The sequence below is a fragment of the Equus przewalskii genome, chromosome 1 (genome assembly GCF_037783145.1).
Source record: "Equus przewalskii isolate Varuska chromosome 1, EquPr2, whole genome shotgun sequence".
Taxonomy (NCBI): domain Eukaryota; kingdom Metazoa; phylum Chordata; class Mammalia; order Perissodactyla; family Equidae; genus Equus; species Equus przewalskii.
This window is the reverse complement of record NC_091831.1, coordinates 44,701,235-44,723,867: the sequence shown is the minus strand read 5'-3', so window position 1 is coordinate 44,723,867 and position 22,633 is coordinate 44,701,235. Positions and strand designations below refer to the sequence as shown.

Genomic DNA, 22,633 nt, shown 5'->3' with positions numbered 1-22,633 from the left:
TGATGTGTTATTTGTGTTTTCTCTTTGAAGAAGTGAGGTTGCTCTTTATACTGACAATATGAGGCCAAGCATGATGAAGAAAAGGACTCTTATATAAATCACAAATGGTGGATAGAATATTGTTGCAAAGTCTTGAGAGAAGAAAGTACAGATTATATTTTAAAGGTAAAAGGAAGACCCTCTAGTTTTGTTTTAAAAGTTTGTGAATGGAAAACTCATGTTAAGGAAATAAAACTTGAAAAATAAGTTGATTATAGATGATCTGAGTGGTATATTTTCCTATATCTCTTTCCCTAGAGTTCATCTCCAAATCTGATATTCTTCTTTTGTATTCCATTTTGTTCAGTCCTACTGTTTCACTACTTTCCATGGTGACTATCAAGTTTTCTGAGTCTCTCACCCTGCAAATAATTTGTAAGTGCTAAAAAAACTTGATAGTATTTCCTGGTGGTGTATCTATCTTACCAGAAATATTCCTGAGAAAGACAATTTCACCACCCAACACAGTAGTTCAAATGATAGGCATTTCAATTTCTATATTATAACAATTAGGGAGATTGTTATGTTGCCCCATTCAATAACTTTATACTACTTTTTCAATAACTTTTGACTACTTTTACAAAGAAATTGTCCAGGCTTCATAGTTCTAGTTTGATTAGAGTAAAAAGTTTGCTCACAAATTGCATGTAGTGAGGCTGATTCCATACAGATTTCAAATATACGACTGAACCAGGCTTGCAGAATGTCTGAATCTAAATTCAAGAGGAAATGAGCCAAACATCTTAAATTATTAATTAAAATGCTCTCAGAACTTAAAAATTGTATTAAGAATTTCAATCACATATTGATGATAAGTTATGATGCACTTCCTTTAGCTGTGCTCTGGCTGGATTCAAAGCTTTCTCATTTTGCAAAAACGCAAGTTTTTTGATAGGCATCTCATTACATTTTATAAGGACACAGGAAAAAGAGAAACGACTTAGCATGCTGTGTCATCATTTTTTGTATGAATAAAGTCAATTTGGAGAATATGTGAGATTATAGAACTGAAGAAGCTTAATACTTTTATAAAGAGGTAACATTCATAGAGGAAAAAGATGTCTTCATTTTCACCCTGCTGATGTTTCCTCCTTTACACAACAGGATAACATTTCTGCCTTGTCAAAACTTTTAAAGTAGCAGTGAGATTAGCAACATATCTATGAATATTCACTATTATGTTGAGGAAGTGAGAACTCCATTCGTGTCTTTGCATGTCCTTCTCGGTCACATTGCTATCCATGCTGACATTCACATCTCATACTTCTTTGTTTGAAAAGAAGTTTGTTTAGGTTTCTTCATTTGTCAGCATTCATTCTCTCTCTCTGCTCACGTGTGTGTGTGTGTGTGTGTGTGTTTGTTTGTGTCTGTGTGTTTCTATATTTGTCACTTGTGATATGTGTATCCTTGTAATGTGGTATACTTAAAACATTTCATGTCCATGTAGAGGTTTAAGGCTTAGATAGATGAATTTAGTACTGTTAACATTAGAGTTTTCCATTATTGGATGAGTTTCTTAGCCTGAAGGTAAAGCAGACAAGGTTTAAAAGATGGAATGGGGTGTGATAAAAGCCACAGGGTCCAGCGTTCCAGTGATGAACTCTGAGACTGCAATGACAGCAATGACATTCATTCATGCCTCAAATGTTGAGGAGACAGGAAATGAGAAAAATATGTAGAATTTAAGAGTAGTAGCAGAGTGATTATCATTGAATATCTCCAAAGCAAATGAGAGAGAAATACTTAACCACGTACAATTAATTCCCAACATCTGTTACATGGTCTTCTAGTACTTTGCTATATGAGAATTATTGTTTAAGCCAAATATGCTTAGCTTGAGGGTAAGGAACATAAACTATGTATAATGTGAATAGTCTTGATTAGCATCTTTTACTTACTACTTCCTGAATCCCGTGTGTTCCTCCTGTAAATAAAGCTAATAAAGAAACGACAATGTGGCTTAGTATGTATTTCATTTATCTTAATAATTTTTTCCCTCATCTAATTACTAGTGGACATATAGCATTATATAAATGAACTTTTGAATAAAATTAGCTGAATATACTTACAAATAGAAAACCTCTAGCTTAATGCACATTGCCAAAAGTAGTATTTTTGTAATTATTTTGTAAATATTAGAATATTTCCTTGGAAGTATATAAACATGAGTAGGCCTAAGTTACAATGAGAGTCTGCTGGAAGGATCCAGAACTATTACATGGAATAATCTAGGCCTGACAATGAACATCACAAACTACAGTCTCGAACGCTGTTAGGACCTCCTCTCTCATCTCTACTACTTAATACTATTACATCTGTAGTATCACACAGCTGTGCATAGAAGCTTTTGTTTCCTTTCCTCTAAAATAAGTTTCTTCAAAAGCAGGAAACCTGAGCTTTATATTTAAATGGCAGCCACATGAAAAGGAGCTGAGCTTTCTTTCTGGGATGCAAGTGCATAATTCTAGGACAGAGCTCTCTGATTGCTAACCGTGTGCCAGAAGCCCAGATGATCCGTGAATATTGGATCAAGCTGTATGAATTGGCTACTCCTGCACAACTGTAAAGACATGAGAGAGAAGCATTACTCATTCTTAAATGTATCCTATTGTTAAATTCGACTTTCCAAGCAGAAAAAGCTGTTTGCCTGTAAATACGTTTCTAATAATACATGTGCAGCCAGCCCTGGTGGTCTAGTGGTTAAGATTCGGCGCTATATCTGGTTCGTTTTCTAGTCAGGGAATCATATCACCCCTCTGTCAGTTGTCATTCTATGGTGGCTGCTTGTTGCTGTGATGCTGAAAGCCATGCCACCAGTATTTCAAATACCAGCAGGGTCACCCGTGGTGGACAAGTTTCAGCAGAGCTTCCACACTAAGACAGACTAAAGAAGGGCCTGGCTGTCCACTTCCGGAAAACCTGCCCATGAAAATCCTATGAGTAGCAGCAGAGCATTGTTTGATGTAGCACCGGAAGGTGAGAGGATGGTGCAGAAAGACCGGGCAGACTTCCACTCTGTTGTACACAGGGTTGCTAGATGTTGGAAGCAAATCCATTCCACTAACAAAAACAAATAATACATGTGAGTGGGTATGTGCATATGTTCATTTTTCTAAAAACTCAAATAAAATTTTTTTTCCCATACTTGGCTCTCTCTTTGTTATATACACACTTGCACACACACACACACACACACACACACTAATACAGGTCTTCTGATATACACGAGCAAGAATTTCTCTTCCTAATTGTAACCTAAGTTACAAAGAGAGATGATAAATTTTAGTAACTGATTCTTGGTGCAAATGGTGCTCACAGTAGGAGGACATTTCTAACAGAGACCTCTGGACAAACGCGAGATATTTCTTGCTATACTAAGTAATAATTCTTAGAGCAGATGAAAAAATAAGGACTTTGACACATAACAGTATTTGAGGCACTCTTTTAATTGCTTTGTACTTATTAGAATTTTGCTTTCTTGAAAAAGTTAATTACATATCTGGTGCCACAGCCACGAGAACAGCAAAAAAGCAAGAAGAAACAATGCACACGCCTAATTATATTTGTGTATTTATATCATACTTGTTCTTCTGGATAATTTTCAAATGTATAAAATATTATATAACAGCATTTCACTGAGGTGAAAGAAGGAAATAAAGATGGGAATAAAATGGAGTAATACTTGAGGCTAAAAAAATGCAGGTTATGATAATATATTTACCCGTTAGTGATGAGATATGCTTCTAGATCTAAGCTTTCTGATAGCCAGCAAAAAAAGAGAAACATTGCCAGTCAGAAATTTCAAAATGTCTATAAGTTTAAAATAAATCCATTACTTAAGAGAACTACAATTCGTAATGGATCATACAGGTTTTAATCCAGGAGAAAACACTTCCTGGAAGGAGCGGGGAATATAAGTATCTTGTATGTGGTATGTGAAGTCATTATAAATAGAGTGGTTAGAGAAGGCTTCATTGAAAAAGTGATATTGGAGAAAAAACCAGAAGTGGTAAAGGAACAAATCTTGTATCTTTCTGAGGAAAGTGGTTCTGGGTCAAGGACACAAGGCAAAGGTGCTAAGTCCAGGCAAGAGATAATGTTGGTCAAGAACAAGTTGGTAACCATAAAGATAGTAAATAAAAAAGATCAAATCTGGATATGTTCTGTATATAATAGTATTTTCTCACAAACTGCATATGGGACATGAGGGACAGTGAGTCAAAAATGACTAAAAAAAATTCTGCCTGGAAAAATTGGAAAGATGGAGTTTTCTTTAACTCATCTCAGAAAGACAACATGAGGACTAGGCATAGAAGTATGTGGAAAGGTCCAGAGCTCATTTTGATCAGATCTCAGTTTGATTTGCTCATTAGACATATGAGTGGAGATGTGGAGGAGACAGTTAGGATGTGTGTTATTTGTCCAGGAAAGAGGTCTAGACTGGAGATTTAAATTTGGGAGTCCTGAGTCAAGAGTATAGATGGGACTGAATGAGACAATCAAAAAGAAAGAAGATACACAAAGAATAAAGTCATGGAGACAAGGATGAATAAGCAGGGGAGACCAAGAGGGAGCAAATAATGATGTTGAAGTAAGTCGGAAGAGTATGGTATCCTGTAAGATAAATGAAAAGAAGTATACAGAGGACAAAGTGATTAACTATGTGAAATGTTGCTCACAGATAAAGTGAGGTAAAGACTGATAACTGATTACTGAATTTAACAACATGGGGGCCATTAATACCCTAGACAAGAGCTTTTGATGGGATATTGGGATGAAAGCTGGACTAGAATATGTTCAAAAGCATGTAAGGTGAAGCTGTGGAAGAAGGAATATTATCTTTTTTTGAGGAGATTTTCTGTGAAGAAAAAATTCTTCAATTACTAACACAACCATGGCATGTAATAGGTGTTCTGTTTTGAATGTGTTTTTCTTAGATTAAGGGACCTTTATGGGGCCACACAATAAAGTTGTAAAAGAATTGGTTTAGGGCTGAAGGTAAGGATTTCCTAAGGTGGAGTGTATCCCACACGTGTCCAGCCAAACTAACTTGGTCCAAAGTAGAGTCTACTTAACTTATTCTTTAGAAAGTTAAGCCTACAGACTTCTGAGTCCATTACCCTGTTCTGGAGTTGGCCTAACACTCAGCAAATGAGGATCCTCCATGACATTCACTGGAGAACAAATAAACTGTTTTAATGGTAGCCTATGAATTCTTTTTTAACTTTAAAAAGTTTTATAGCAGCACTGTTATATGGAGTATTGTATGTTCTTTCAAAGGAATATAATGAGGTATTTGATATTTATGACATGGAGCAAAATGTAGATTATATAATGCCATAAGGTCTGTCAATAGGATCTAAGCTTATAAGTATAACATTTTTTTACTCACAATAGAACCTTGTTCTTTATAGAAACTAATAAATTTGTTTTTCTTAAGCTAGGTTAAAAAGGTGTTTGCGCTTCTGATAGTGGGGATAGAGAGAAATGGAAACAAAGCACATGTAATGCAAATTAAACAACTTAGAGCTGATTTTACATGGACACATAGAGGAAACCATAACTAAATAATGTCAAATGCCACAACTTTATCATCCCTAATATTTATTATATGGTCCTTACTGTCCAAAGCCAATCACTCATACTTTATTTCATGAATTTCTCCTTATTTTCACATGAATTTATGTTCCATAATTCACTGCTCTTAGATTTTCTCAATAAGATATATTCAGGAGAGATTTCCATGATATAAGGTGGATCAGTGCACAGAGATAGACCATTTGCCCTTCATAGCCAATTTCCACCTGCATAGTGCTCTGTGGATTACATCAGAAGGCCCCTGAGCCCTCTGGCTTTCTGTTGGCTTCCACCAATGGGCAAGGTTAAGAGAAGAAGGAAGGAGAGAGGAGTAAGTGGTAGATACGTGTTTCCTTGGTGCTTCTCTATAGGTGCACCCCTACCTTGCTGCCTTCTTCTCTAAATGTGGCTCTTATGTTCTCCTTTTGGATTCTGTATTTTTTTTTTTTTCTGGTAAGTTTTACCTTCTGGATTTCTTGTTGTTTCGGTATATGACATTACCCTTTTTTGTTTCCTTATACCCTGTCCACACCTCTATCATGTATCCATTTACTAAATCCACATTAGACTGGCCTCATTTGAAGGTGATGACTTTTTCCTGCCGGTACATCAACTAATACAGTAATTGGTACTTGAATTGTTCCCAAGAAAAAGGAAATTCAGAATGAAATTATCGGATTGGATTGTGCATATATTTGAGAAGTAAGGGATTATGCCCATTTCTGGGGGTTGGGAGAGCCAAATGGCATATGGCTAATCCATGCCAAGCATGGCATGACGATTATTCAAATTAGCATGTGTAGTAGCATGAAATGAAGTGCAGGTGTAGAGTTTGGGCAAGGAAGTGGCTGAATCGTTTAATCACCATGGCAACAGTAATAATTATGATTACATTTGGTTTCTCCGGACAACTCCAGAAAATAGTCATAGGGAAAATGTCAAATTAACAGCTATGAAATACAGTAAAACTACATGTGGAAAACCAGAAATTCTCAATGGCAGCATTGAAGAAGGCTTATATCATTTTTGTAATTTTAAGTCTTTCAGAGATGCAAGGCCACCTCAGTTTTCAACACTTTCTGGTCTCTTAAGCTAACAATATGGCACTGCATGGGAGTAAGAGAGATGTTGAGACACAAGATGGGAAAATGATGAGGCCCAGAACATTGAACCTCTAAATTCCATGAAGCTCTTTGGTCAGCGAGGGTAAACCATCCCTCTTTCTCTAGTCCCCAAGGAATCAGCCCTCTTCTACTTAATAGCCTTACACTGACTGTCCTTGCATAGTTGTCTCAAAAGCTAATGATGATGCTTCTCAGGAGCCACACCTAGCATCACTCGCTGCCTTTAGGTTCATAAGAAAAGTTAGTTTCAGACAGCTCAAACAGAAAAATAAGACCAGCTTCAAAACAACATAGCCTATACACCAAAATAGGTGTAAGACATTGTCAAACTCTATTGACAGGGGCCAGAGGGCATGTATGAGAGTGAATTCTAACAATGTTAGACAAGGGAAAATGAAATATAATTCTTGCTTAGGCTGACTTCTTTTTCAGGAGTTCACTCACCTTGGATTCATGGTGTAATGTGTTGGCTGGCACTCTGAAAAGTGGTGTTAATAGCCTGCTAGATTGGCTAATTGAAGCCGGGTCTCAATGGCAGTTTACACGTAACAAGGCCGAAATATTTAAACTTTCCCAGCATATTATAAAACAGAAGGTCTCTAACATTAGCAAGCATCAGAATTACATGGGTGGCTTGTTAAAACACATATTCCTAAATGCCACCCTCCAAGTTTGTAATTTGGTAGTCTGGAGTGGAGACACAAATAAGGAAAAAAGTTCCCATATAAAGCTGATACCCTGCCTGGGGACCACACTTTGAGAGTCATTGTGATAAACTTTAGTTACTTAAGGTGGGTTGTGCAGGCAAGCAACCTTAGCATCAACAAGAATACATCTATTATAAATACTAAATATATCTGCTAAACCAGAATTTGTAATTCTAACAAAGATCCCTAGAAGATTCGTATGCATATTAAAATTGAGAAGCACTACTTTAGAGAAGGAGAATAAAGGCTCAGGGTGATGGAAAAGTGAAATGGATTTATTTTTATGAATAATCTGATAAGCCACACTTTATCCAAGCCCTTCAAGGGTTCCCAGAGGACATCCATGGCAACAAGGTTTAGCAAATGTATTAATAAAGGGAGTATCCATTTTCCTTGAAGAGCTCTACGTACTGTTCTCTGTAGATTAGGGATGACACTGAAGATGTTGTAAGGGAATTTGGTTTTCTGATCTCAATAGGAATAAAGAAATGACTCTATGTACAAAGTGGCCATAATAATAGGAATGGGATTAATAATTGGCTCAACAAGGTGTTCTCACTAAGGCTGCTCTGGCTGCCTGCAACACAGGCCAAATCTGAGTCACTAATATGGTGTCATTCCCCAGGGGAACCAGGGTCGCTGTCCAGTGACACAGATCCTCTTTTATCATGGAGAGGACAACACATTGTTCTGTATGGATTTTGCATTACCTGCCTTCAGCACTTCTGTCTTTTAATTGAAGTACAGCTTTGCAGGAAAGACTATTAGTAGTCTCTTGGGTATTAATTAATATTAGATTATTAAGAGATACAAATGCAAAATTATAGGGTTTTTTTTGTAGTCTTAGTTCAGCTTATACAGCTTTTAATTTTATTTATAGTGCTAATAAGCCAAATGTAGAAAGTGGACACTTTCAAGTGGATCTCTGCTTAAGATAGGCTCAATTCAAGTTGAAAAACTTTCACTTAAATAAGAAAGTGATAGGGTAATACAGATTCTGGGACTTTAAAATAGCTTCTTCAGTACGTAAAATGCTTTTCCTTGATGTTCATCATAGAGACTAACCAGATTAAAAAAAAAAAAAACTTTTAAAAATATCTGAGAGAAGCTTGCTTGATTTAGTTTGATTTATTTGATTTTTTAAAAATGAAAACTGCCTATAGTATGGAAAAGGGATAAGAGTTAGAAAATTTATTTCATTAGTAGTCATAAAGCATATAAATTAAATTTGCTTAGCTGAATCAGCTTTTCGTATGATGGGCCTATCTTCCTATACCTGTTAGAGTTTTTTTTTTTTCAATCTGTTATTTAATATAATGTCAAGGAAAATACTTTAAAGAAGTAATCTTTTTTAGAAAACTTAACATTTGAGTGCATTTGTGGCTCTTTAATAATCAAATTGAAGCTTATTTACTTTTCTGGTGCAGAGACATTTTGATTAAAAAAATGACAGAATTTATTGTCTTAATACACGTCTGCTTTTATATACAAAAGTAAACTGCTTGCTCACATAAAGTGTTAATATGCCCTCCATTTAATTAATTGCTTCCAGGGGAAAACTACCTGTTGAAACAAAATATTTTTCTGTGATATCTTTCTAATTGTTACCTAGTAGAGTCATAAGATCCTCATGTTTTATTTTTTACTCCAATTTCTCTTTAAAGAACTTTGCCTTATTGTTTATGGCATGTTTCTTTGAATAATTTTAGAGGTGAGAAAACAGATTTAACTCTAGTTATGACCACTCAGAATTCTCCCAGAGGTATTGGAAAGCCGCATTGCTATTGTAAGAATTGGTCTACACACAGTGTAATATTTTAAAAACTTATTGAAAACTAAATCTGAAGTTAGAAATGACAGAAGACAATGAAATCTACCTTGCTGCTTAGAATATAGTAAATCCCTCTTGAATCAACTGGAAACTCAGAAAATATAAAAAAATAAGTGAAGCTGTTGGAAGATATGTTCATTGTTTCATTATTACCATTAATTTTTCTCCCATTTCTTTTTACCATCTCCTTTCTCTTTTGTAACTTTTTCTGTGGTCTTTCATTAAATGAGGTGCTTTTGTTTATTTATTTTTTAACACTTTGAGTGTTGTGCATGAAAAATTGCTTGGTTTTAAACTAAAATTTATTTAAGTGGTACACTTAAAATCAAAATCATATTTGACTGTAAATTTAACTTATAAATCATATTATTTCTGTAATAAATGTAGGAAACTGGTAAAATAAAAAGAAAAAACACCTTCATTTATTTTTTGATTAATGTTCTATTAGTTCATAAGTTTAATAAACTTAATTCCTCTACACTATTAATTTTATGTGCAGTCTTTAATAATTGAACTCCTGTGACATTTTAAATTACATTTATAGGTTTGATATAAACTCTTCAAACATCTAAAGGAATAGACAAACATAGCCAACAGACTTTTTTACCTATATGGTTAAGTAACTCTTTTAATCTAATCAATCACACTTATAAATGTACTGAATTGAATTCTTTAAAACATTGAAACACTATTTAAAAGCTTAGTCTAATCTTTATCTTAAATAACATCTAACAACAATGAAAACTTCCTATAGCTGCCAGTTCACTTAAAAAAAAAAAAACAAATTCACATTCTCAACTGAAGTTTTGGTAAAAAATTGGGATCTTTATCTTGCTAGTGATTTGATTTATAGTTAGAGTTGAAGAACTCTCCAGGATTCAGGGTTTCTAATTGATTCTAAAGGAGCCACAGGTTGACAGGTTGACAGGTTGAGTCTCTTCAAGAACTTTTTGGTTTTCATCTTTTCGAATTACTCAGTTCCTCCTATGTGTTTTAAAACAGTATCTTCAATGATTTTTATTTCTCTCATTTCAACCAGTGAGATATTTTGTGAGCAGCAACTACCTGATCAGAGTCTATAATCTTTCCAGCGGTGGGGGGAAAGGGGGAACCTGCCTTGTTTTTAAAGTATATTTCTATAATCATTTTTAAAAATATATGGTACGATCTGTTTCTTTATTTCAACTGCATCAATTTGATGGTTTGAAAATAATGAAATCTTATAGTATTCTGAGAGTATGAACCTTTATCGTTTTCATATGCCTGAGAATTGGATACATTGTAATCAGTTAAAGTCTACATTTCATCATTTAGCCCATCTGACATAGGAAGCAAATGTTCATAAACATTTTGACCTCGGTAATATGACCTCCCTTGCTTGTTATCTTGTTCACTTTTATTTTTGCCAGGAAGAAATGGCTTTTTGCTTCATGACAAATTCTCAGTGATAACTGTGAATAAATGGTTACTCTCCCCCGTTTTATTTTCTGTTGTGCATATGCATGATATTTTTCTGTTGGTTTTAATATATGTTCTCTTCTTGGTTTAGCTCAATTGTAAAAAATAAAGTGATATTACATTTTAAAATATTGTGACTAATGTTCCCAATTTAATGAAATAGAATAAATAACCCCTTATATGTTTGAATCTATATAAACTTCCAGTGGCAGTGGGGTGAAAAGTATTACTTATTGAGTAACTACGTGCCTTTACTTACATGCATTACTTAGGTTATTCTTCATAATAACACATATTGCTGACCACAGAAATCTAGGGAACTTGCCTAAGATCACAGAGTCAGTAAGTAGTGGGGTCAAGATTTTGAACACGAATATTTTGGCTTTAGAGCTGTATTAGTTATCTGTTGCTGCATAACAATATTAAAACTAATAGTGTTTTACAACAACACACATTCTTTCACAATTTCTTTGCGCCAGAAGTTTAGGCACAGCATTGCTAGGTGCTCTACTTAGTCTCCCAGCACTGTGGTCAAGGAATCGTCAGGGTTACAGTCTCAGCTGAGACTTGAGTAGGGAGGAATCTTCCTGCATGCTCATTCAGGCTGTTGGCAAAATCCCCTTCCTTGTGGTTGTAGGACTGAAGTCTTCTATACCTGGGCAGCTGTCGGCTGAGGCTACCCTCAGCTCTTAAAGGTCATCACAGCTCCTTGTCACATGCATCTCCTAACATGGCTAATTGCTTTATCAAAGCCATCAAGGGAAAGAGAGAGAAAGAACCTCAACAAAATAGTCACTAGAATCTTATGTGATGTAATCGTATAATGTACATGTAAATATGACTTCTCATCACCTTTGCCATATTCTTTTGGCTGGAAGCAAGTAACAGGTCCCACCCACACTGAAGGGAAGGCACTCACATGAGGCACAAAACCAGGAGGCAGGCATCATGGGGGCACCTTAAGAATCTGTCCACCATGGAGCTTTTACAGCTTCCCTGAGCTCAGGATCCAGCTTCTGTGTCCAGGATTCTTCCCTCTGCCACAGTAGAAGGAAGGTACCATAGTTGTTCCAAAGGACTCTCTGTCGGTGTTTCACTTCTTAAACTGATACTCCCAGTCTGACCTGAAGTTTTATTGGGCTATCCTTAATGCCAACTATCTATTCTCTTTTATCAGTGGTAAGCTATAAGGTCAGAGACTATATCTGTATCCATATCTGTAATTTGGGAAAATTAGTTCTAGGGGCAAGTCACTGATGATTCCATTGTACACTTCTCCATATATCTTAATTCAAATTGTTTCCACTTTAACACTGTAAATCTTTGCAAGAAAATTATAGGATATGAAATTCCAAATAATGAATTTATACATCTACAGGATCTTTGCATGCGTTTCCCATCAACTCAAAACAAAACAAACAAGGTCTTCAGCATTTCATATTTTTCAAAATTGTTTGCCTATTTCCAAGGTGATAGCAAGATATAGGGAAGGGAGATCTAAAGTGTGAAGTAGGAAACCTGGGTTTTGGTCTTGGAGATGCTTTTTTTAGCTATACCACCTTGCTCAGGTCATTTCAATGCTTGGGACAGCAAGAGGTGGAGACACCAGACATCTGGCTTCATTTTCCTCGTACAAATACTATGACGGGATGGTAGGTTCTCTTCTAGTTCTAAAATTCTGTGATTCTATTTTTAGTTGATAAGTGACATATAAACAAAATAAGCATCATTTCAATACCAAAAAGCATAATATACATGCATTTACTTAATACTTTATTCACAACAGACTACAAATACTAGCACTTTTCTAAATGTCAAGGTATTTATATCAATTTCTAAAAAAGAGTTAAGAATAGCAGGAAAAGACCTTTTCTTCCTGGCGTTTTATACTTGGATGTCTATGCCATGCTTGATATATCACCTATCATACAACATAAAGTAAAAATCACAAGATAATAAAAGATATTGTTACTTAAGTAATGTGAGTGAAGTACACTTGAACAAAGCTGCCCATTTTGTAGTAGTTTGTTCTTTTGAGTTAAATAAAGTATAAATTGTAAAGATCAAAATTGTTTTACAAAGCAGCATGGTTTTAATTTTTGTAAGTTTTTGTTTTCCCACTGTTGACTTGATCGGTATAATTTTCCATCTTTAGCAAATATTGCGTGTGGTTAATATATCCCTAACATTCAAACAAAGCCGAAATAAAATTTGTATTTTCTTTAGAAAGTTGCTGGATACACATGTATTTCCTGCCCTATAAAAGTTTACCAAGTAGTTATCTAGATACATTATAAACATATGCTTAGCTGAAATTATATAATTGTAAACCAAGAAATGTGAAATATCAAAATAAAGAGACTATTTCCAGGAAAGCCCTAGAAAGTTTCAATAAAGAAGAGGAATTAAGCATGAGAAGAGTTTTGGTTGGTCTGTTATTCTTGGAATCTAGATTTTACTCAATAAAAACCATATAACGGTCATGCTTGTTTAACTGCTACATATCAGCTACATTTTCACTTTTATTTTTATTGTTTTAAGCAAATAGTGTACATTTGGCAGCTTTGTTTATGATTTGTTTACAAGGAATAACATGCAAAGAGAAAGCAGTGGATGCTTCTGGCTACATAACGTAGCTGAACGTTCTTCCAGTTGGCCTATACTGGGGAAAGATTGTTGCAGGAGATTTTATGCAATTCACATTGGTTATACACCTTTCAGTAATTAATTGTTTTATAGCAACAAGTATAGGATTCTGTTCAGAGAATGATTTTATTTATTTTAATGTTTGGAATGAACCCAAACAGTCAATTACTCTCTCTCTCCCTGTAGAACTTACTGTTCCAGCTTCATTGAATTAGGTTAATTAGAAAAGCAATGGACCACCCCCCCCTCCACTGCCACCTCCACAGAATTTTTATTTTATTTATTTATATATTTTGGTGTGGAAGATTGGCCCTGAGCTAACATCGGTGCCAATCTTCCTCCATTTTGTATGTGGGACGCCACCACAGTATGGCTTAATGAGTGGTGTAGGTCCACGCCTAGAATCTGAATCTGTGAACCCCAGGCCACTGAAGCAGAGAACCCGAACTTAACCACTATGCCACCAGGCCAGCCCCTCCACAGCACTTTTAGAGAGTAATCCATTTGTGTTATAACTGCCTATTTAAAGAAGCAAATAAGTTTTGCAGGAAAACGTTAAATATTCAATTATGATTTATACCATATATAAATTTAGTTCATATAAGTTACATATATGTATTTGTATATGTGTATGTGTGTGTTCAGTTCCCAATAGAACTAAACATGTGCTGGAGATGAGTAAAAAGTGTTCAGTCTAAAGATCTCTACTTGTATGAATTTGTTGAATAAGATATTTTTCTTGACATCAAATTTAATTTGAGTTTCTACGAGAAAAATCAAAGTTGTCTGAGGTAGTAAATGGAAAGAGTGGGCCTCGCTCCCTAGTGATATGGGGCCTGGATGGATTGCCTATCAGTTGGAATGCAGTGTAGGTAAACCTCGCCATTGGAGACAAGGGCTTCTCTTTACAATTTATCTAGAGCAAGCATTCTCTCCCTACCTTCTAACTTCCTAGAATGATTATTTTGGATTCAAGTCTTTCGAGCCCATGTAATTCTTCCAGAGTGCTTGCCTTAACTATGCATTGACCAAACATAATCAATCTCGCTTTGTGACCCCAACAGTAAGTAGACTTGGTTTGTCATGACTTTTGGGACATAAAATAAGTCATTTTGCTTTAGCTTCAAACACTTTCCCTTCCAAAGTGGAGTTAATAACATCAACAACAGTAGCCATAATTCGCATTTTCAAGTCCTTATTCTGCACCAGAGCCTGCAGTCAGGACTACCCATGTGTTATCTCATTTAGTTATCAGAGTAACCCAACAGGCCCCTCTTTTATGCAAATTACCTTATATACATTGGTAAGTAGGGGAATGAAGTTGATATAATGAGGGAATTGTGTTGATTCATAAGTTATTTTATAGTATATTTACGTTTTGAAATATTCTGGACAAGTTTTTCTCATAACTAAAAAGAAAAGACTTAACTATGTGAGAAGATTTTAAGAAAAAAGCTGAAAAATCTATAGCGCCTTTATTTAGTGCAAGTAGAGTCTACATTAGTGGCTATAATTGAGAGCATACTAATCTGGAGAAGCTGTGTGTACAGATGAAGGAGCTGCAAAGTTATGTCTCTGAATTAAAACAATAGATTCACGAGAAACACTAAATACGGAACCAAATTTTCAATTTTGATGAAAAAGCTTTCTATTTAGAAGCAAATGACCCTCGATACTTTTGCTTGAAGGAAGAAGCACAAACTGCAATATTTAAGGCTGTAAAAGCTTGACTGAGTGTGATGCTTGGTGCAAATATCATTAAATATTTAACTGTGCTAGTATTTTTTTGTGATTGTGATTGTTTTTATGTTTGTTAGTGCTCTGGATACAAGAACACAAACTTTTTTTTAGGTACACACGTATGGTGTTGTAGTAGAAATCCCTGTTCTATTGTGGTACTGATTTTGTAGAACAGAGAAATTGAGGGCGAGTGACGCTAAGTAATCTATCCATTTTCATGCAGTGGTAAATGGTGGATACAGCATTGGAGTCTAAGTCTGTAAATTCTAGGACTAGCTCTCTTTAATTTCTACCATATGAGGATCAAACTAAGTTTGATTCCTTTTCCTGATTACAGCATTTTTTATCATGATGAAAGGAAATTTTCATGCAAGGGAAATCCCATCTTGGGTACCACCGATTCTTCAAGACAGGTCTCCTCAGGGTTAACACTTATTGATGAACTGACCCCTTTATTTTCATGAAACATGTCTCTTAACCTCTAATAATAGTCCTTGTTCTGGTATACTCTCTGGCAATAACAGAGCCATCTGGCTTTCTTGTTAGTGTTGCGTAGTGTATCCAATCCTTTTATTTTATATGTATCTGTGTCTTTACTTTTAAAATGGAGTCCGGGATGGGAATGGATTTTACACATCACATGGAAGAGATTAAACAAGAGGTTTTACTGGAGAAAAGGGAAGAATTCATAAGAAGACAGGAAGCAAAGGGATCACACTGTCCCAGTATGCCCAGACATTCTGCTGGACAGCTGCTTACCGGCATTGTCTCAGAACACCAGCTGCCCAGATCTGGAAATCCTTGAACTTGTGGGAAAATACAGTCCCCACTGCTGGGGTAGAGAGCAGAGAAGTGCGCCTGGCTCAAAGTTAGCCTCAGCTTGGAAGGCAATTATTATTCTGGGAGAAGGGTGGAGGACAGGGTTGTCGAAGCAAGCCAGAGTGAACACCTATGTTAAAAAAGTTTTTTTTTTTTGAAAAATATTACCCTTTACATCATATGTCTCTTAGCTGTGCTCTCTTCTCTCTCTCCTCCAAACTTATGGTCTAAAGTAACATGTCATATGAAAATCTGGAGAGAGATTTGGCAATGTGAATGGAGTATTCTGCTGAAAGAAAAGCAAAGTTCTTTCTTTCTCAGCACACTAATGCTAGAAACACTGCTGAGTTTCAGTGACTGAAGAACACAGGGGTGAGGAGAGAGCAAGATAAACGTATTCAGATCTTCTCCATGAAAATGAAACAAATCATTAAATAAAATGTAAATCCAGACAGTGTTTTAGTTTCACTGCTTTAATAGTGGTTAAAATAACTATTACGACTTTCTCTGATTATAATCCATTTGCATCATAAAGGAGAGCTCATGGCCACTTCCCTTCATGTGCCTGTGTGGTGTGTACATATACTATAGAAAGACCTGCTGTTATACAACATGAGTCAAGGCATAAATGTTAATGTTAGTTGACCTATCCTTGCACATTTCTTTATTTTTTTCTTGATCAGAAAATAGAATCCCATTTACTTTCTTAATTACGTATTGAAATACAGACAAAACAATTTTTCAAAGGTTAGTATGTGAAGTAATTGTAAACATGTGTGTACTTGGGCCTTGAAAATATTAGTAGGTCAGAAAATGCCATCATTGTCTGAGCTGTACTTTAGACGTATTATCTGTAGGTTAACTATTTACCATTTCACTAAAAAATAGGTCAGTTTCACTCAATATTTACATATATATGCACTATGTGAAAAAGTAGAAGAAAATCTACCATTTAGAAAAGCACATTTGTAGGAGAATGTTTGTGTATAAACATTATTTAGATTTATTGTTACAAAAGAATCTTTCCAAGATTCTCTAGGCAGATAAAGCTCATTAGTAATAATATGATAAATAAATATTATTTCCTTATTATTATTATTATTGTGCTGAAAAAATCTTCCAAAGAGACCCCCCTTTTATTTGTAATTACACAATGATATAACATTTATCGAACTCCATGCCTTAAGAAAATGAGCAGATACACTTTACATTATTATTCTTCAGGCTAGATTCATATTTATGGATTATCTATATATTCTTATATGCTATCTTAGCGCAATGAGTCCTTTAAATATATGCCATTTATTCTAATGTCCTCAGGAGGGTACATTTTTGTTTGCATAGCCACAGCTCTTCTATGCGCCATAAGTTTAATAAAATAGATCAGCTGAAAATGATTGCCCTAAGCTATAGTGCATTATTGTTGGCAAAGCGAGCAGTGATGTATGGGGGAAAAATGGGATTTGAATTGTATCAGATGCGTTTGCATTCAACTTGCAAAAGTTCATGGAATCTTTAACAGTAGGAAAGATTAAAGATGTATTCTCTTTCAACTCTTACTCAACAAATGTCTACAATTCAGCCTGCTGAAAAAATAAATAAAAAAAGCAAGCATTGAAATGTTACATTGGAATAGTGTGTTATTCTAGTCGAGTACCGCAGACTTGTCTTAAAGAATGGCTTCTATTGTGTGTCTGCACACGAGTTTTGTCTTTCACATTAAGATTTATGTTTTATGGATTTGCCCAAAGATAAAAGAAAAAGAAACAGTTCTCACCATGGGAGACTCGGCTGCTTCTGTATCTCTTCTTTTTTCTTCCTTTCTCTTTTTTTCCAAGATATCTGCTTTCATATCAGAAGTCTTGCTGGGTGAATTGAAGTATCAGCCTCTGTTATTACAAGCATTTCCTTTTGTTCAGGATAGAATTCAGTGATAACTCCTATGAGAAGTGATGCACAGAGAGAGGAACAGATTCATGTTGATAAAGGGAAACAAGAAATAGATGATGAAACTCACCAAGTGTTTGACTCTCTACCTCCCACCTTCATCTCCCCAAATTATCATTTATAAATAGCATAATAAAGGTATTTATGCCTTTTTCAAACAGGCCATTTTCTATATTATGCCAGATATAAAGTTGAATATTCTCTGCTTTAAGAACAGATTTGCAAGTCAGCCGGGGTTTAAGCATATGGTCTTTGTAAAGGATGCATTCAAGTAGAATGTATTTTCAAATAACATTCTTTGGTTTGCAGGTACGATTCTGGTGGATAACATGCTGATCAAAGGGACTGCTGGAGGACCAGACCCAACCATAGAACTCTCTTTAAAGGACAACGTGGATTACTGGGTGTTGCTGGATCCTGTTAAACAGATGCTTTTCCTGAACAGCACGGGCAGAGTTCTGGATAGAGATGTTAGTGATATTTTTTTTTTCTTTGCCCCTGTATTACAGCTTTGTTATAATTTAAATATCTGCATATGTTTGTTGATAGAACATCAAATTTTCTTTATATATAATTTGGGTTTATATTCTGTGTTCATTAACAAAAACATTTTTTTTTAACTCCTTGAAAGAAGAATAGGAAAGCAAGGGACCATCTGTGTCTGAGAGAACCACTGTATTTTGCTTCTGACATTCTGGAAGCTTGTCAGATTTCTGAACAAGGAGAGAAAAGAGTGATCAGAATGAAGGCGTGGTAACCTTGGAAAAGCAGGATAAAGATGGCGATAATCCATGAAAAAGTTGGAGAGTACAACTAGGTGTTGGCTCCAGGACAGACTTGGGTGGAATACTAACAGGCAGCTGCTCTTACAAGCAGTAAGCATTGGTGGAGAGATGAGTTTGTAGCAATGTGCTCACAGAGCTGTAAAAAAATTAAAAGAAAGTGAGCACAGTTTCCTGGCAATGTCCCAGTCCTATTGTTCTCAGGCAGCATAACCTGTTTAGTTATTAATAACAGTTAAGTTACCAAAGTCATCGAATGTCTTATTTCTGAAAGGTTGAAAAACTTGTGTAGATTTAAGCAGCTCTCTAAAGCAACTTTAATCTCACTTATTTGCATTGCAGTCTTGAGTGCACAGAAGAGTGTGGGAGGGGAGAAGGCGGGGAGGTAGGGTTATAACCAGTAATTGTGCAGGACCTTGGGAAAACTAAGGAGTGCATCTAAACATGCCTACTCCCAAATTTCCACTTTATGAAATCCAAATGGCAGATATTCACCTTAGTGAACCTGAATCGTCTCACTACGTCGCTGAGGATTTATGATCCACTTTACAGCATGGTGTGGAGTAGATGATTCCTAATCTATTTCACATCTAAAGTTCAGAGTCTTTATGAGTTTTGTGGTGTAGTGGGGAGTACCTAGGACTCTCCCACCAGCATAGGTGTCTTTGTGCACTTGGGGAGGCCCATAATTCAGCTGACTGAGTAGTGGTGGCAGATGTGAAATGTGGTAGCAGTGGAGAATAGGAATGGGACTGTTGGGCTCAAAGTAGGGGAAAAAAGTCATCCTGATGGGGCCTCATCCCCACCACTGCTCCCCACTCACTATGTCCTTTTCTCACAGCAACTTTCTTTATACCCCAGTTTACAGTTTTGACTGGGTGACTAAGAAGGTATAAAATCGAATAAGAACAGTTGTTATCTTAGAATTTATCTTAAGTCTTACTTTTATGAAAGTCATCTGGATAACGGCACAAATGGCAAGCTGCAGGAGTTCCCCCCAGCTGCATTACTCACAGACATCCTTTACTGGTCTTAATTAGAGACATTCATATCCAAGTCCTATGAATTTTATAATGTAACATGTTAGGAGAACAATTATAGAATATTTATCTATTTTAGACCACTGCCATTTTATATTCTTTTCCTTTTTTTTCAAAAGCACCTATAGCTGATTGCAATAATTTACTGGTTTAATGATAAATTATTTTCTTTTTGGAAATTTTTTTTCCAGTAATTTTATTGAGATCATAATGATTTATAACGTTGTGCAATTTAGGGTGTACATTATTATTTATCAGTTTCTGAATAGACTTCATTATGCTCATCGCTAGTAGTCTAACGTTTGTCCATCACCATGCATGTGCACCCTTTTACCCCTTTCACCCACCCCCAAACTCCCTCCCCCTCTAATAACCACTAATCTGCTCTCTTTATCTATGTATTTGTTATCTTCCACATATGAGTGAAATCATGCAGTATTTGGCTTTCTCTGTCTCGCTTATTTCGCTTAACATCATACCCTTAAGTTCCATTCATGTTGTCACAAATGGGATAATTTTCTCCTTTATTTTAGCTCAGTAGTGTTCCATTGTGTGTGTGTGTGTTATATATGTATATATATATATATACATACCACATTTTCTTTATCCATCCATCCATAGAAGGGCATGTGGGTTACTTCCACATCTTGACTATTAAGAATAATGCTGCAATGAACATAAGGGTGCATAAATCTCTTTGCATCATTAATTTCAAGTTCTTTGGATAAATAAAATTACAACTAATCTAGCAGTGTAATACCTGGATTGCATGGTAATTCTATTCTTAATTTTTGGAGGAATCTCCATCCTGTTTTCCATAGTGGCTGCATCAGTTTGCACTCCCACCAGCAATGCATGAGGGTTCCCTTTTCTCCACATCCTCTCTGGCATTTGTTGTTTCTTGTCTTGGTAATTATAGCCATTCTGACCGGTGTAGGGTGATATCTCACTGTAGTTTTGATTTGCAGTTCCCTAATAATTAGTGATGTTGAACATCATTTCATGTGTCTGTTGGCCATCTGTATGTCTTCTTTGGAATAACGTCTGTTCATATCCTCTGCACATTTTTTGATTAGGTTGTTTGTTTGGTTGTTGTTGAATTGTATGAGTTCCTTACATATTTTAGAGATCAACTGCTTGTCAGATAAGTGATTTGCAAGTATTTTCTCCCAATTGGTGGGTTATCTTTTCATTTTGTTCATGGTTTCCTTTGTTTTGCAGAAGTTTTTAAGTCTGATGTAGTCCCATTTGCTAATTTTTTCTTCTGTTTTCTTTGCCCAAGTAGGCATGGTATTTGAAAAGATGCTGCTAAGACCAATGTCGAGTAGTATACTGCCTATATTTTCTTCCAGGAGTTTTATGGTTTCAGGTATTACATTCAAGTCTTTAATCCATTTTGAGTTAATTTTTATGTATGGTGCAAGTGAATGGTCTACTTTCATTCTTTTGCATGTGGCTGTCCCGTTGTCCCAACACCATTTATTGAAGAAACTTTCCTTTCTCCATTCTATGTTCTTGGCCCCTTTGTTGGAGATTAACTGTCCTTGGATGTGTGATTTTATTTCTGGGCTTTCGATTCTGTTCCATTGATCTGTGTGTCTGTTTTTGTGCCAGTACCATGCTGTTTTGATTACTATAGCTTTGTAGTATATTTTGAAGTCAGGGATTGTGATGCCTCTGGCTTTGTTCTTTTTTCTGAGGATTGCTTTGGCTCTTTGGAGTCTTTTGTTGTTCCATATAAATTTTATGATTCTTTATTCTGTTTCCATGAAGAATATCATTGGACTTCTGATTGGGATTGCATTGAATCTGTAGATTGCTTTAGGTAATATGGACATTTTAACTATGTTGATTCTTCCAACCCATAACCAAGGAATATCTTTGCATTTCTTTGTCTTTTTCAATCACTTTTGATATGTTTTACAGTTTTCAGTGTATAAGTCATTCACCTCTTTGATTAAGTTTATTCCTAAACATTTTTTTCTTTTTGTTGTGGCTATAAATGGGATTTTATTCTTCATTTTTCTTTCTGCTAGTTAGTGTACAGAAATGGAACTGATTTCTGTAAGTTGATTTTGTACCCTGCATGTTTGCTGTAATTGTTGATTATTTCTACTAGTTTTCTTATGGATTCTTTAGAGTTTTCCATAAAAGAATCATGTCATCTGCAAATAGTGAAAGTTTCACTTATCCCTTTCCAATTTGTATCCCTTTTATTACTTTTTCTTGCCTAATTTCTCTGGCCAAATCCTACAGTACTATGTTGAATAAGAGTGGTGAGAGTGGGAATCCTTGTCTTGTTCCCATTCTCAGAGAGATGGCATTCAGTTTTTCACCATTAAGCATAATGTTGGCTGTGGGTTTGTCATGTATGGTCTTTATTATGTTGAGGTACTTTCCTTCTATATCCATTTTATTGAAAATTTTCATCATAAATGGATATTGGATCTTTTCCAGTGCTTGCTCTGCATCTATTGAGATGACCATGTGATTCTTATTCCTCGTTTTGTTAATGTGGTATATAACATTGATTGATTTGTTTATGGTGAGCCATCCCTGCATCCCTGGTATAAATCCAAGTTGATCATGGTGTATGGTCCTTTTAATGTATTGCTATATTCGATTAGCCAATATTTTGTTGAGAATTTTTGCATCTATGTTCATCCGTGTTATTGGCTTTTAATTTTCCTTGTTTGTGTTGTCCTTGTCTGGTTTGGTATCAGGGTAATGTTGGTCACATAGAATGAGTTAGGAAGCATTCTGTCTTCTTTTTATTAAAAAAAAATTACGTATTGTTTTTAAAGATTGGCACCTGAAGTAACGTCTGTTGCCAAACTTTTTTTTTATTATTCTTCTCCCCAAAGCCCCTTGGTATATAGTAGCATATTCTAGTTGTGAGTACTCTGGTTGTGCTATGTGGGAT

The 22,633-nt window shown here is 35.5% G+C and overlaps 1 protein-coding gene across 3 annotated transcripts in view; it reads left to right on the top strand.

Moving 5' to 3' along the window:
• PCDH15 (protocadherin related 15) overlaps window positions 1-22,633 on the top strand; it is a 954,225-nt gene that overhangs the window by 453,277 nt on the left and 478,315 nt on the right. For all 3 annotated transcript variants that reach the window (XM_070611305.1, XM_070611290.1, XM_070611296.1), the window contains one exon: window positions 18,198-18,358. In XM_070611305.1, coding sequence (XP_070467406.1) covers window positions 18,198-18,358 — 161 coding nt within the window. The remainder of the gene's footprint in view (window positions 1-18,197; window positions 18,359-22,633) is intronic.